The sequence below is a fragment of the Aquarana catesbeiana genome, linkage group LG01 (assembly GCF_042186555.1).
Source record: "Aquarana catesbeiana isolate 2022-GZ linkage group LG01, ASM4218655v1, whole genome shotgun sequence".
In the NCBI taxonomy this organism is placed as follows: domain Eukaryota; kingdom Metazoa; phylum Chordata; class Amphibia; order Anura; family Ranidae; genus Aquarana; species Aquarana catesbeiana.
Genome location: NC_133324.1, coordinates 350,148,993 through 350,163,606, shown reverse-complemented (window position 1 = coordinate 350,163,606; position 14,614 = coordinate 350,148,993). Strand labels below are relative to the sequence as shown.

The 14,614-nt window shown below is 40.1% G+C and overlaps 1 protein-coding gene across 1 annotated transcript in view; it reads left to right on the top strand.

The window, feature by feature from the left end:
- Positions 1-5,817: 5,817 nt before the first annotated feature.
- Positions 5,818-14,614, top strand: part of MMP14 (matrix metallopeptidase 14) — a 45,143-nt gene continuing 36,346 nt past the window's right edge. Inside the window, exon 1 of the mRNA XM_073632526.1 lies at positions 5,818-6,176. Within this exon, the coding sequence (XP_073488627.1) occupies positions 6,096-6,176 (81 nt within the window). The 5' untranslated portion in view covers positions 5,818-6,095. The remainder of the gene's footprint in view (positions 6,177-14,614) is intronic.

Below are 14,614 nucleotides of genomic sequence, written 5' to 3'. Positions count from 1 at the left end.
TTGTACACTGTCTACTCCTGAAGCCCTGGAGCCACAGTCAGAGGATTTCTATCCCAGAGACACCGGAAACAACCAGAGTCCAGACCTACGACTGACTCTGTTTGCTATAAGGCAAAAGGGTCCAACCCATTTGGTGAGCCTCGAATTTACACTACCCCCAAAAGGTGGATCACCACAATATTGGGACTTGGAGCACTAGCACCTATTTGCACAAAGATAGGAACTATTTGTACTATATCACTATACGCACTTTAAATATGTTGCACTATTGTCACTTTATTATCTACTAATTTTTTATATTTGTCTATCAATTTTTGCACTGTAATATTTGATATTATCTTGTCACTTTAATAGCCAATGTAAACATATTGGTACACAGCTATTTAGTTGGTAAAATGATCCACTGTTTTAATATTTAGGATTAGATTACACCCTCAATTTCCAGGTTATCAATCGTTAGAACGTAATAATAACTAGGAGGAGCCAGCGCTGTTTTATTTATTTTTTATGCACATACCCTACCTTGTGGGGATAATCTGGACAGCAGCAGGCCCACATATATAAGTTTATTTAATTCCAAGGCGTGAGTGTTTTACCAAATATATACCCAATACCTTGTCGCTTATTAAATTGGAACTCCTGTAAATAATTTTTAAAATTTTTAAATTTTAAAATAAATGGTTTTAAAATGTTGCCTGCTTTTATTTTACTTACTTTTATTTATTTTATGTTCTAAATGAACAGATTTCTGTAAGCAAACAGAAAACAAAGCAGATCTCTCCAATAGAGATAAAGACAGCAATTAAAAACAAATATTTTTTATAATAGTGTGTGGAAGGTTTTGAGCTTCTGTCACCTTTTTATTTGTACCTGCCGAGGAAGTGGGTAGAAAACTTACCAACAGGAACACAGATTTCCATAAAAACCTACTCCTCCAATACTAAAAGTTTTGCTTGGCGTTCCACTTTAAGTAAACCTATGCAGTCTGGGAGCTGGCACATTAAGGGATTCTAACACCAGAGGCAATACATGGGCTTCCTGCTTATGTGATGAATGATCACATGATCACTGTGATTATCCGTGACAGTGATCATGTGACTGGGAACCCATACTATAGGCTCATGTTCATAAACAGTGAATCGGGAGCTGTCAGTGACAGTGCCGACAAAGTACTGGGGAGTGGGACGCTGAGTAGGCAAGCCCTCTACATAAATCAGAGATGCTGGCTGTACTCATGTTTGTGGCAGCACAGCGATATCACTATCATGCTGATACATATATGCATGTGGCCAGCATTGCTATTGCAGAAGTTTTTACGAAGGACTGAATTTTGAAACCTGTATCAAAAAATGGTCACCAGCATAGCCTATGGTCTCCTTACATCAAACCTTTCTCCATTCCTGACTTACTATACCTTGTTCTACGTCAGGGATTCTCAAACTACGGCCCTCCAGCTGCATTCACAGACATGACTAGGCATGATGGGAATTGTAGTTCCTGAACAACTGGAGGGCCGTAGTTTGAAGACCCCTGTTCTATGTTGTGTCTCTCTGTGGAAGTTGCCATCTTGGTAGAGGCAGGGCTTTCTTTCCGCATTTTAGAGCCTCTATAGCAAGCACGAAGTAAGCAGCACAGCAGTGATATCCTCAAATCTCACTGCAGTTCTTATGAGACCAGCAGTCAGAGGCAGCAGTGCCCTAGATCTCTCACTGTTGTTATACATCTATGAGGCTGTAGGTACTCCCATATTTTAGGAAGGGCACTGGTATTCGTGAACAATTCTATACAAAGGGTACAGTTTTCAGGGTGCTGCTAAGGCACAATTCATATTTCTAGATTTTCCCTATAACATAGCAAATCTTTACTGTTTGAGTTCAGTTCTACTTTAAGGCAGTGCACATAAAACAAAAAAACATACAGTTAATAAATGTATGCATTTGTAAAATACCCAATACAGGTCTGTTATACCTCTGTTATACTCATTACATAAGCACATTCTACCCCCTATGACAGCACGTAAAAGTAAACAAAGCTGCCTTTCCCAAAGTGAGAATCTCACCAAAATTCTATGTTCTGCCTGGTAAATATGCACAGATGCATAGTGCAGAACATCTGAGGATACAGAAAGCCACTTGAATATTAACCACTTGCTTACTGGGCACCTAAACCCCCTCCTGCCCAGACCAATTTTAAGCTTTTAGCGCTGTCACTCTTTGAATGACAAATAGAGCTTTCTTTTGGTCGTATTTGATCACCCTTTTGTTAAAAAAATAAAAAAAGACTGATTTAAAAACAAAAACAAAACCGTTTTATATTTTGTTAATAAATTTTGCAAACAGGTAATTTTTCTCCTTCATTGATGTACGCTGATGAAGCTACACTGATGGGCACTGATAGGCTGCACTGATGGGCACTGATAAGGTGGCACTGATAGGCACTAATAGGCGGCACTGGTGGGCACTGATGAGGTGGCATTGGTGGGCACTGATGGGTGGCACTGATGGGCGGCACTGAAGGGCATTGATAGTTGGCACTGAAGGGCACTAAAAGGTGGCACTAATAGCTGGCACTGATAAGTGGTACTGATAAATGGCAGTGATGGGCACTGATGGGTAACAGTGATGGGCACTGATCGGCACTGGTAGGTGACACTGATAGGCAGCCCTGCTAGGTGGCACTGATGAGGCACTGATTGGCACCACTGGTGGGCATTGATAGGTGGCACTTGTGGGCACTGATAGGTGGTATGGATTGCTGGCACTTACTAATATGGGCACTTATTGGGGGCACTGTGGGCACTGATTTGTGGCACTGGCAGGAGGTACTTGTGGGCACATATGAGGCAGCTTCGCCTCTTCCTCTTCGGGACCGATGTCCCTTCAAACAGAAGCCGGCGATCGGCTTTTTTTCTTCTCACACTGTTAGCATGAGAAAAAAGAAAACGATTACCGATCCTCTGTTTACATCATGTGATCAGCTGTCATTGGCTGACAGCTGATCATGTGGTAAGGGGTTGGGATCAGCCCCTTATTCGGATCTGTGATCACCCCAGTCTCATTGACTCAGGTGACCACAGCGCGCGCCAAGCGCCCCCTTCAGTGGAGCGCGGCCAGCTTTGTAAGGGGAGGACGTCAATAGATGTAATCCCGGCAAAGTAGATCCGCGCTGTAGCTGTCAAATCGCATGCCAAATCGGTGGCAATTGCCAGCAATGGCATTTGCGGCATCGCACAGATTCCTTAAAAGTCGTTTCTGTACTACTTTTGGTGACTTCGGGGTGCGATTACCATTGACATCTGTGCAGCAACCCACACAGATGTCTCTGAAATCGCCCCCGAAGTCAGGACTGACATGCGGCAAATAAATCGTGCGAGTTCAGCTGATTTCATTCCCACTGTCAGTGTGAACCTGGGCTGAAGGTAAGACATGCTGCAATGTGCAATCAGTTTGAGAAGAGTTCCTCCTTAACTTGAACATCAGTTCTCTTTGTGGACAAAGTTAGATATTGTATTTATTTTATAATAATGCTTTATTTCAGTTTTAAAGGTTTTTTTTTTTTTTATTTGAAAAATATGTGTGATTATTTTTCATTAAAACAATATCAGTTAGTCAGTCTCTATGCGGACGACATGTTACTATACCTATCGGACGCCGGCCCCTCCTTACAGGTGGCTCTAGAGGTGATCAAAAAATTTGGTAAATACTCGGGCTTAAAAATAAACTGGGATAAATCCCAAATCCTCCCACTAGACATAAGTGCCCCCACTGAACTGCAGGCCAACTCCCCACTTGTCAGAGTCAGTACCATGACATACCTGGGAATCGTGGTGACCCGCTCCCCGGAAGACTTTATTCGCCTTAACATAGAACCCTTAATAACTACCTTGAAATCCAAAACTCAAAGTTGGGCTAAATTACCACTTGGGGTGATGGGTCGGGTGAACCTAATTAAGATGGTGCTTCTCCCCAAGTTCCTATACGTCCTTTGGCACACCCCACAGTATATCCCATTAAGGATATTTAAATCCATCGAGACCATCCTTAACTCCTTTGTTTGGGGATCGAGCCGCCACAAATTGTCCTGGCAAGCTCTGAAAAACCCCTCGGAGTTGGGGGGACTGGCATTACCTGACTTCAACTTATACTATTTAGCGGCACAGCTATCCCACTTCTTCCACTTAGATAAGCATGATAAGGAACGATACCTATCCCTTATGAACTCTCCCCTAGGACATAGATTCACACACCCCTTCCAGATCCTATTTCGAGGTACTAGTAAAATAGATAATAAGAAAGGGTTGCTGTATCACCATTGCAGAGTATGGGAAGTGATACAACGAAAACTCAAAATACCAGCTATACACTCTCATACCCCTCTATGGAATAACCCGAGCTTGGGGGAACTGCTGGAGGTGCCGGGTCACGAATTATGGTTGGACCATGGAGTGGGGTTCTTGTCAGATGTTTATGCTGACAATACACTAAAATCATTCCAACAACTTAAGGAGGAATTCAACCTCCCTAACAATATGCATTTTCGTTACCTGCAACTCCGGCACGCCCTAAGAGCGCAATTTGGCGATGGTCCCCCAACGTTGGAACAGCTAGATGTGATCTATATTATGCTAGATTCAGACCATCGTAAACTGATATCAGGATTTTACAATTCCTTATTAAGACCCACAGCGGTGCACATTGCATATAGACTAAAAATACCCTGGTCTGAAGATATAGGCGAGTTGGAGGATGATGAATGGGAAGATGCCTTGGATACTTGCAAAAAAGTCTCCACAAAGTTATCAGACCGCCTTACACAACTTTACATTATGCACAGGACATACATGACTCCCCTCCGTCTGGCTAAATTTAAACCCAACCAGAACCCGCGGTGTCCTAGGTGTGACGGCTCCTCTAGCACTTTCTTCCATCTTCTCTGGTCGTGTCCAGCAATACAGGATTATTGGTCTCAAATTGTGAAATTTATCCACGACGAAATGGGTTCCCCCCTCACACTATGCCCCAAACAATGTCTGCTGGGAATATTCCCAGATCCTGATTCAGATAAATTTCATAAGATCTTTCTCCAAGAAACACTTTTCACGGCCAGACTACTGATAGCCAGGAAATGGCTACAGCCCATATCCCCGACACTTCAGGAATGGATTTTAGCCATAAATAATGTCTTACCGTACAAGAAAGAAATATATGTTCATAGGGGTTGCCCTGCAAAATATAGTAAAATTTGGGACACCTGGATAGGTAACGCCTCAACATGTAATGCATTAGCTGAATGAATACCCAAAATATACAAATTGATGAACATTATGGATATAATGGTTAATGAATATGCAATATTGACCTGTTGTACAACACATTGTTTTACTTAATACCACATACTATGCCTGTACACTTCCCCTGCTACCTCTTCCTATATATCGATGTCAAATGTATATTGATCAAACTGTTTAAATACCGCTGTCTAAATATGCACTGTATGCAACCTACTCTTCTAATAAAACACCACTTTGTTTTGGAAAAAAAAAAAACAATATCAGTTATCTTAAAACCTACAATACAAAAGCCCATCAAATCTTCCTTTAGTCTTTTCTTTGTTCTTTGGTTTACTTTGAAGAATGTAGGTGGGAAAGGTCTTTAGTTTGCTGAATAGCTTGTTTTTTGTGTTCCCCTCTAGAGGGCATAATGAAAGCATTGAAGAAAACCCTTCAATCTCCAGTGGTTGAACAGACCACGTCTGCAGTCTGGATAAAGGAGCAGAGGGGAGGGCACACAGGAGGCTTGGAAAGTGGGAGTTGGGAGGGAGTGAAGAAAAAAAAATTAGAGAGATACACAGAAGCTTTGGAGAGAGTGTGTGATAGAGGAGAGTAACAAAGAGTGGATGGAGGGGCAGAAGAAAAGTAAATGACAGTGAAAGTAGACCAAGCACACAATAGTTAAAGAAGGAAGAGGGTCAGGAGACGGTAGCTGAAAAGGGTGGAGGTGGGAGAGCATAGGACTAAAGGTCTATAATTTTTTGAGGTTTCCAACTCCCCACCTCCAATAGTCTCAAAGACTTGTGTGCAGTCCCTGACCCTCAGGATGGACTCTCTGAGAATTGTCTGGATATGGCTCCTGCTCTGCACGGTATACAAATCCAGTATTGCAAAGTTCAGCCCAGAGGTAAGTAACCTTACTTATGTATCTATCTATTCATATATTGTTCGGTCTATGTGTATAGGCACCCATTATTAAATCATTATCCCAGTTAGGAAGTCACCTATAGCAACCAAAAATTTCTCTCTGCATTCTCACTTCATGAAACAGAAATCCAATGCTATATTTTACCACTTTTTCTGATTTGCTCTCCTGATTATTGTGTAAGTCCAATTGTATCAATATTTTCATGCACTCTTTTTCCCCCTGAAACCCTTTGCTCCTTTCCCTCCCTTCCTTTTTTTTCCTGGAGAAGCCGTTCTGGGCTCTCCCTGGAATCTGAGGTCACACATGAATCCTGTTAAAATCTGGAATTGCTCTCTGGAAAAGATTCAGTGTTTAGAGTGAACGAAGAAGGAAAAGATCCAGCAAGAAAGTGTGTTGGGGAGGAGGGGTTGGGTTAGGCGCTCACACTATTGTGAGAGCAGACTTGAAGATTTCTATTTTCTCAGGAAGAAAAGAGTTAAAAAAGAAACTAGAGAGGGAGACTCAGTATGAAAGGCAAAATTGGGACTCCTTTCTAAAAAAAAAAACTTCGGTAAAGAAAAAGAGACCAGCTAATGCCAATTTCAAACCTTTGGATGCTTTGGTTCATTTTGCAGAATTAGAGAATGTAAGTTAAAATTAGATTTTGTTTGATTGGAGGAGTCCATGTACCTATTTTTCCAATCATAATAGTGCACTTGCAACAACAAAATTAACTCTGCCAATTTTATAACTGATCCTCAAAGAGAAAATCATAAAACTGTAGATAAATCTGTATTTATGGGATGTTAACATTGGTAGATGAGACCATTGTAGCCAATATCCAGTTTGACTTTCATCATAAATTACTCAGAACAATTTTTCTGGATGAAACTCACTTTGAGAGCGGTTGATGTCATATAGTAGAGTCCAGTCCAAGCAGAGGGTGACAGAAGGGTAGAGAGAGGGGAGGGATAACGGGCAGGCGGTACAGTGAGAGGCTTTGGAGGAAAGAAGCCATGCATCCTAAGTCAAAGCCTTAATTTTATTCCAAGTATATTTAAAAAATTGTTTCTTTTCTGCTTTATGACCTACAGTGTCATTTTATGGACTTGGCCTTGATATCAAAGGGCAGAAATAAAAATGCTACAGAGAGATTCTACCAGGGAAGAAAGGGTGCAGAGAAGAGGGAATGAGGAGAGCCATTGTGGGAGAAAAAGGAGGAGAGAGAGGCCACTTGGAGGATCTTCCATTTGGGCAGGCAGCTTCTCTTTGGTCTCCTTGTCCTAGCTAACCAGAGACATGAGGCTCAACAACAGGGCTATGTGTCTTGTGAATGCTGCATGGCGACTCCATTTACGTAGTTATTCATTGCATAATGGAATTCATTTTAAACTCATTTCATAGATGTTTTGTAATTTTGCAGCAAGGGTTAGCTCCACGGTTTCGGTACTGGTCCAGGTATTTGGCCAAGTCACTCACAGCTGAATGTCTGGTTTGAATTGCTCCACTAATAGTTTGAAATTCAGTGTGCAGTTGTAGTCTGTGCTTTAAAAGTGTCTATAGAAGCATCTCTTGCATTCTAAGTAATTGGATAAGAAACACATATGATTGTTTTCCATTTTCTTTATTCCATTGTTCTTGTCTGAAAGTTTTCATTTTACCATTGTACTCACCTAATTTGATTGCAGACAGCATTATACTTCATTTTTTTCAGGATCTACTAAACTTCTGCATTTTCCTGGACCAGATACTCTTGGCAAAGGGCAGTGTTATAAATTAAATTTGTATGCTCTAACCACCCAATCCATCTGCAACCATAACTGTCCTTGGCTATGTGCTACGTTGGCATAGGAAAGCATCTTGAAAGGGTTGCCATTAAAGCTTGAATTCATTGTAGCATTTGTAGCATAGATGGTATGCTACTAGACGGTTTTTTTTTCATCTGGTGTATCTGTCACCCACATCACCCTTTTAATTCCCCAATTTTTTTAAAGCCGCACCCCACTGCCTAGTTTTGCACGGAATGGTCAAGCAACCATACTTCTCACAGCTCCTCAAATTCTGCATGCTGAAGCTTTACAGATAAAATGCAGTCTGTACTGCATACTGCCGGCTTATGATTGACAGCTGGCAGTGGCATCTCGGAGTTTAGCTGTGTGCAGTGTAATTATTATTCTGCTTCCCACCACAGACATTAAGGACGTATTAATAAACCTTGCCATATGCCCTTCCTACCATATAACACGTTTCTAGGAGATGAGGCTGCTTTAACTGAAATAGGGGGAAAGAGGGGCCTTAAACTGAATCTGTGGCCAGGTTATGGACATTCAAGTATTTTATTACTCTTAACAAACTGAGCTTCAAAACAACCCCTCACTGACCTCTGTAGATGCAGACACTGTGAAGCAATTTATCCTCAAAGTTCACAGCAGAAAGATTGCAATCCTTCAAGTTGTTCTCTCAGCAGTTCATCTTACCCTGCTAACTCTTCCAACAGTGATTTGGCAGCCTTCCTGCCTCCTAATTTCTAATGTAAAGAGAACTGGAGCTCTGGAAAGAGGAGCAGGAGGAACACACAATTTACAACCATAAAATAGGTCTATTGTCAAAGCATACATCTTTATAACATGAACACTGTAATACTGTAGCAATACAACCAATAGTTCTTATTGACAACCCAACATAAGCTTACCTAAAAAAATCTCCTTTCATGTTGTGAGTTCTATCTACTGGCCATCTGCTTCCACGACTTCCTGGATTCTCTGCATGCTCTACAGTTCTCCTCTGCTGTTTGTTTTCATTTTCTAAGGACTACACATCCAATGGTACCTTGCTGCCTACAAGCAGTGATTCCTAGACTGAATGTGCTTTTTGAAACTCATTATTGCCTACTCACAGGGCAAGTAAGTTTACAGACAGGAGTGGGATAGAAATATTTGAAATACAATGTGGAACTCAATTTTTATTTTAAATTTTGACCATAGATATGCTTTAATGTTTCTGCTGTAAACTTTGAGGTTATATTGCTGTACAGTGCCTACAGCTACAGAGATTAGTTTAAAAGCTTGTTAGCTGCTTGCAAAGGATATGTAAAAACATGAATGCCCACTGTCTTGCCACAAGTTCACTTTAAACATTTTAACTTCGGACTTATATAACTTAAAGCTAACCTATTTGCTGCAGAAATTTTAATTAAGCACTGAAGGTTATTTAAACCAGGATGATACGGTGTACAATGGTGTAATACATTTAGGGTTCCAGTGGGTGTAACCTGTACTAAACAATTTTTTATGCCTTCTCATAAAGAGATTACCAAATTTAGCAGTAATTCACCCAAAGGCATGCTGCGATCCCTACTATTCAGTTGTCACTTGGTGCTGCTGTGCATACACTTGACTGCATATGGCCTGTATTTACCTCCATGGGTATGAGAGTGCGAGTCAGGTGACAGGACCTCTCCTTGAGCACAAAAATGTAGATTTGTGCAGATTGGACATAATTTGTAATGCTGCAATCCCCTTTGTGTTTTATAGCCTTTGCATACAATAGAGGTCAAAGCAGACTGTAGATACATGCTAACATTATGACACTGGTAGCCTCTGACAGGGGTATCCATCCACAAAGATGCATCTGTTTTGCCAGTATCTAATAAACTTAAAGGGAGCTTCAATCCAAAAGGCAAACCTGCCTCAAACTGTGGCCAATTCCTGCTGAATCGGCTGAAAAACAATCTATGGGTGGCCCTGTTGGCACCACCTGGCATGAAAAAAAAATCTATTTTTTTAATTGACTTTTGTCGAAGGAGCCAGGTGGAAAATTGTCAGCTGAACAGTGACTGCATCCAATCCAAAACAATAGCCAGCAGGGGAGGTTCTTTAAAGATGTATAGCGTGGAAAGAGAATTCTATACGTGGATGGCTACTAGCCTCAGTTAACATCTTACCTGTCAGTAGAAAGAGATCCCTCTAGGTTTACCCACTGGTCATGCCCATTTCCAGGAAGTCTTTCTAGCACTGTTTTCTTCATGTTCAGAGAGACTGCAGCAAGGAGAGTCTCACACTTCGTGCTACAGTCTCTGTGTTGAGAATTCAAAACATCAGAGTATAGAGATTTCATGTAAGGGAGGGGATTTCAGCAACAGAATTTCAGTTTTATGTGAACAGACCCATTCTGTATGATTTTTATTGTGGTGATGCCTAGCCAAACCATGGCTTGATGTTCAGTAGCAATGCAACCAACCCAGGCTGATGTTAAATGACCAGAGCAGTGGTCAGCATACAGCCGTTAATATTCAAAGGCAGCAAGCATTCTATCATCATGAAAATTTCAGCACTTGACATAGGATTGTTTCCTTCTCTCCAAAGAAAAGGGAACAATTCATTCACTGCTGCCAGAGAGATCTGCTTGTGACCTGTCTTCGATAAGACATGAGGTTCTCCCCTTCTCCCCTAAAAGAATAGGAGCCTCAATATTTTGCCCATTGAATACACTAGACCAGATGTTTTTTATTTTATGGCTTGTGGTCTAGAAAGTGGGTCACCGTGGCATTTTGGGTGAGTCATACCGATCCTCTGGTTTAATAGTTCAAAATTTCTATCTACACTGCCATGCTCTGCCATGTATAAAACTTGCTGATTCAACACAAATAATCCAAATACATTTGCAAACGTTATTTTTTAATGGCAGCCACAGTGGTATTATTAGTTGATTAAATGTTTTCCATCCACCTCATTTATCAAGTGCAGTGTAGTCTTCCCCCCACCAAATTCTGATTCTGCCTAATCAGAGGCATGAGAAAAAGGGAAAGAAGGTGCTATTCAACTATATCACGGTTGTTGCCAACATCCCCGGAGTCAGAATGTATAAGGAGATTACCCCCAATAGGTTAAAGGGACTTTAACGGCAACTCATTTGAGATTTAAAATTTATTTTATTAAGTAGAAAAAGTATATGTATAAATCAAAAAAAAGACATATGACAAGGAGAACACTAGTTCTCCTTGTCATATGTCTTTTTTTTGATTTATACATATACTTTTTCTACTTAATAAAATAAATTTTAAATCTCAAATAAGTTGCCGTTAAAGTCCCTTTAACCTATTGGGGGTAATCTCTTTATACATAATCAGAGGCATGGCCTATCCCTACTCCTTGGATCTGTTATGATAATGGGATTTTAGAAAGGACCACAAACCCAGTTGTCAGGTCTGAAACAGAGTACATAGCTAGACCACTCTTTCTCAACTTGTAGTTTACACAAGCCTCAGTAAATTTTTTACAGGTTCAGGGGTACTTCATGGTAAATTTTTTCCTGTAATCTTTGCCAGTTTTATAAAATACTTATGTATTGGTTTAGTAGGCAGTGCCAGAAGACTGCACTTGCCCTCAGTCAGCTCCTCGATCATCCTGGCAGCCCCAAAGCCAAGGGAAGTCTTAAAATTGTAATAACGACTTGGCCTCACCTCCTTTTACCTTTAGTGACTCATAACTGGCCAAACAGTATGGTGAATGGCATTCATAGTAATCATGAGACCCGAAAGTAGGTCATGAAGAATGGTTCTGGTTGTGACCTTACCTGACCCATTTATGCAGACTGAAATGACTGAGACTTCTCATGAAATCTGTCTGGACAGTTGATCAATGCCCTTGCCAAGTTCATGTTTGTAGTTAATTGAACTCTCAGTTTTAATATAGTCTGGAAAGCTTAAACAAACACTAATGCAATTGTAAGTTTCTAGGCCCAAATATGATCACTTATGATATTAATCAAAATTAGTTTACAGCTATAATTTCCTTTCATTTTTGGATTAGTTATATATATATAAGTGTTTGGAGCTCACTGAAATTCAGATGATTGGAAATGACTGTACAAATCACGTAAAACCATCTCAAAATAAATGTTTGCCTAATTCTCTATATATGATAATTCCAATGATATTAGAACATCACACCTTTAAAGTGGAACTTCACTCTCTCTGTTTCAATCGTTTTAATAAAAAAATTTGTCAAGTGAGAACAAAAGGAGAACAAATTCAAAGCAGGACAACAAAACAATTTGTATATAGCTCTGTATACATGGTACAGCTGGTACACAAAAATAAAATAAAAGGGATCATAACAACGGGGTTGAACCATCCAGGAGGTCCAGTTTGGGTCCTCACAAATAGAAAGACCAAACATGTAAAAAAAGAGATGAAAAACTCTACATGTCCATCAGCATTGTAATGAATAGAAGAGGTCCATCTAGAGAGATAACTTAACAGGTTCACCTATAAAAATTTGCAAGGCCTAAGGTGGAACTTCACTCTCTCAATTAACATTGACTATTTTAATCCCTATGCTGATGCATTAGTAAATAGATAGGAAAGTATATCATATTAACTTGTTTTCAACACTTTTTTTTGTTTTTTTTAATTTCTTCAGTTACTTCCTGGTTTCTAGGCCTAGGCAAATGGTGTCATACATCCCAGGAGTCTTCAGGATGGGAGAAGGGATTTTCTCAGCTAAGCACACCTTCCTTCCTAAATGCCTGAGCTAAGGGCAGATGGATTCCAGGAAGTAAATGCTACATGAATCATCTGCCCTTACTCAAGATGGCTTTAGCCAGAAATGCTAGGGGGTGTTTTCAAAGTGATTTCTCAGCAAAATAAAGCATGGTGACATGGAGGATGGGGGAGTTTGCTTTGAATATTAAAAATGAATTAAATAGTATTTTCAATTTGTGGTGCTCAGATGCAGTGTAGTTCTGCTTTGATGAGTCTTATCAAAAATCAGCCCATGCAAGGCTAGCCTAAAACCATCTACAGACATAATATGGCGCTGACTAGAGCATTGGCTTTTCCTCTCTTTCATCTGAGGCTTGGTGTGCAGGGAGAGGGAGTTAAAAGATGCTAAGGGGAAAGCAGATTCTGGTACTTATACTAGATATTATTTAAAAAATGAATGTAAATTCTTTAATGAATGGATAACTGGTTTCAATTGTGTGGGGTTTTTTGATACTTGCCTGGAGTTCAGCTCAGCTGTTATGCTGGCCCCACACAGGCCAACTACCCAAACTCCCTCTGCATAGAAGTTATGTCTTCTTATTGACTGATTGGCAAGACAGTCTGGGTCACATTCAGAGCTGAACTTGTCAAAAACTACAGCTGCTAACTGACTTACTGTATTTTACAATTAGACTTTGAAAAATGCAGTGTTTGTCTATGGGAAAATGTATTTCTCTGCAGTAACCCAGTCAATCAAATAATGTGGTTAAAATATGTTTTTTAAAGGTCTGGTGGGACCACTCTATGTTACTACACGGAGGAGGTATTTTTCTTTCTTTAAGGGTCTCTCCAACTCCTTTTGATCTATGGCATAACGTGGCAAAAGGAGACTTGGCCATGCTTTATTAGGAAGAAGAGCAGATTAAAGGAACCTGGGTGGTCACTGACCTCCACTCACAAGGTGTTGACTGTAAAAAGATGCCTTGCTTGCCTCTAACAGCATGTCTAGGTCCATGCACATATTCATCCTGGGCACCAGATTATCAGTGGTATAGAATGAGTCATTCTTAACAGATAGTAGGTTAGACACTGACCATGTATGCACATAGCTTTGTTCTTTTTACCACAAGTGACCTGTATAGAACTCTGCGTCATGTTGAGTCTTGATCCCCTTTTTTCTTTTTTTTATTTAAGAACTGATGACCGTGATAAAATGAGAAATATTCTTTCACTGAGTCATACACTTTAAAAGGTTTGGTGAATGGTAGTAGACTAAAGGCACATATTATTTACATTAAAATGTTCCCTTTTTATTACCTCCTGTATAAGGCAAGGTTCAGGATTCTTCTGTTTTCATGAGAACTCTTTGTACAGCCTTAATATAGAATCCTTCTTGTTCTATAGAAAAGTTTAATACCTAAATAAAAATGTGCGTTTGTATATTAGAGGGTCTACTGGTACACATTGTAATGGTACAATATTATACATATCTTGAAACATGTACCTGAATGGCAATCCTGACATATATAGTATTTCAGACATTTGTATGTAAGACTGGTTACTATAAAAAATAATACAAGTTCTGTTTAAATCTGAGCAGCCCACCAGAGCACACTAGAGCCCACCACACCTAGATTGACAAAAGTTGATTTCTCAACTGACTTTTGTTAAAGGAGCCGTGTAGACAATTGTCAGCTGATCAGATGTAGGCACTGTTTGGGTACTCTGACAGCTGGCAGTGCCAGCTGTCAGAATACTATAGCCCACAGCGGAAGAATTATCCATCTGCACTGTTAGTGTGGATAGAAAAATCTGTTTGAAATCTATATATGTGTAGCCATCTTGAGGTTGTTTGTCTTTCATGCTGTAACTTGTAAGTAACAGGCAAAACATTTTGTTTAACTGTAGAGTACCTTAAATAGAATGCAAACATTACAGCTGTAAAAATCAGTCA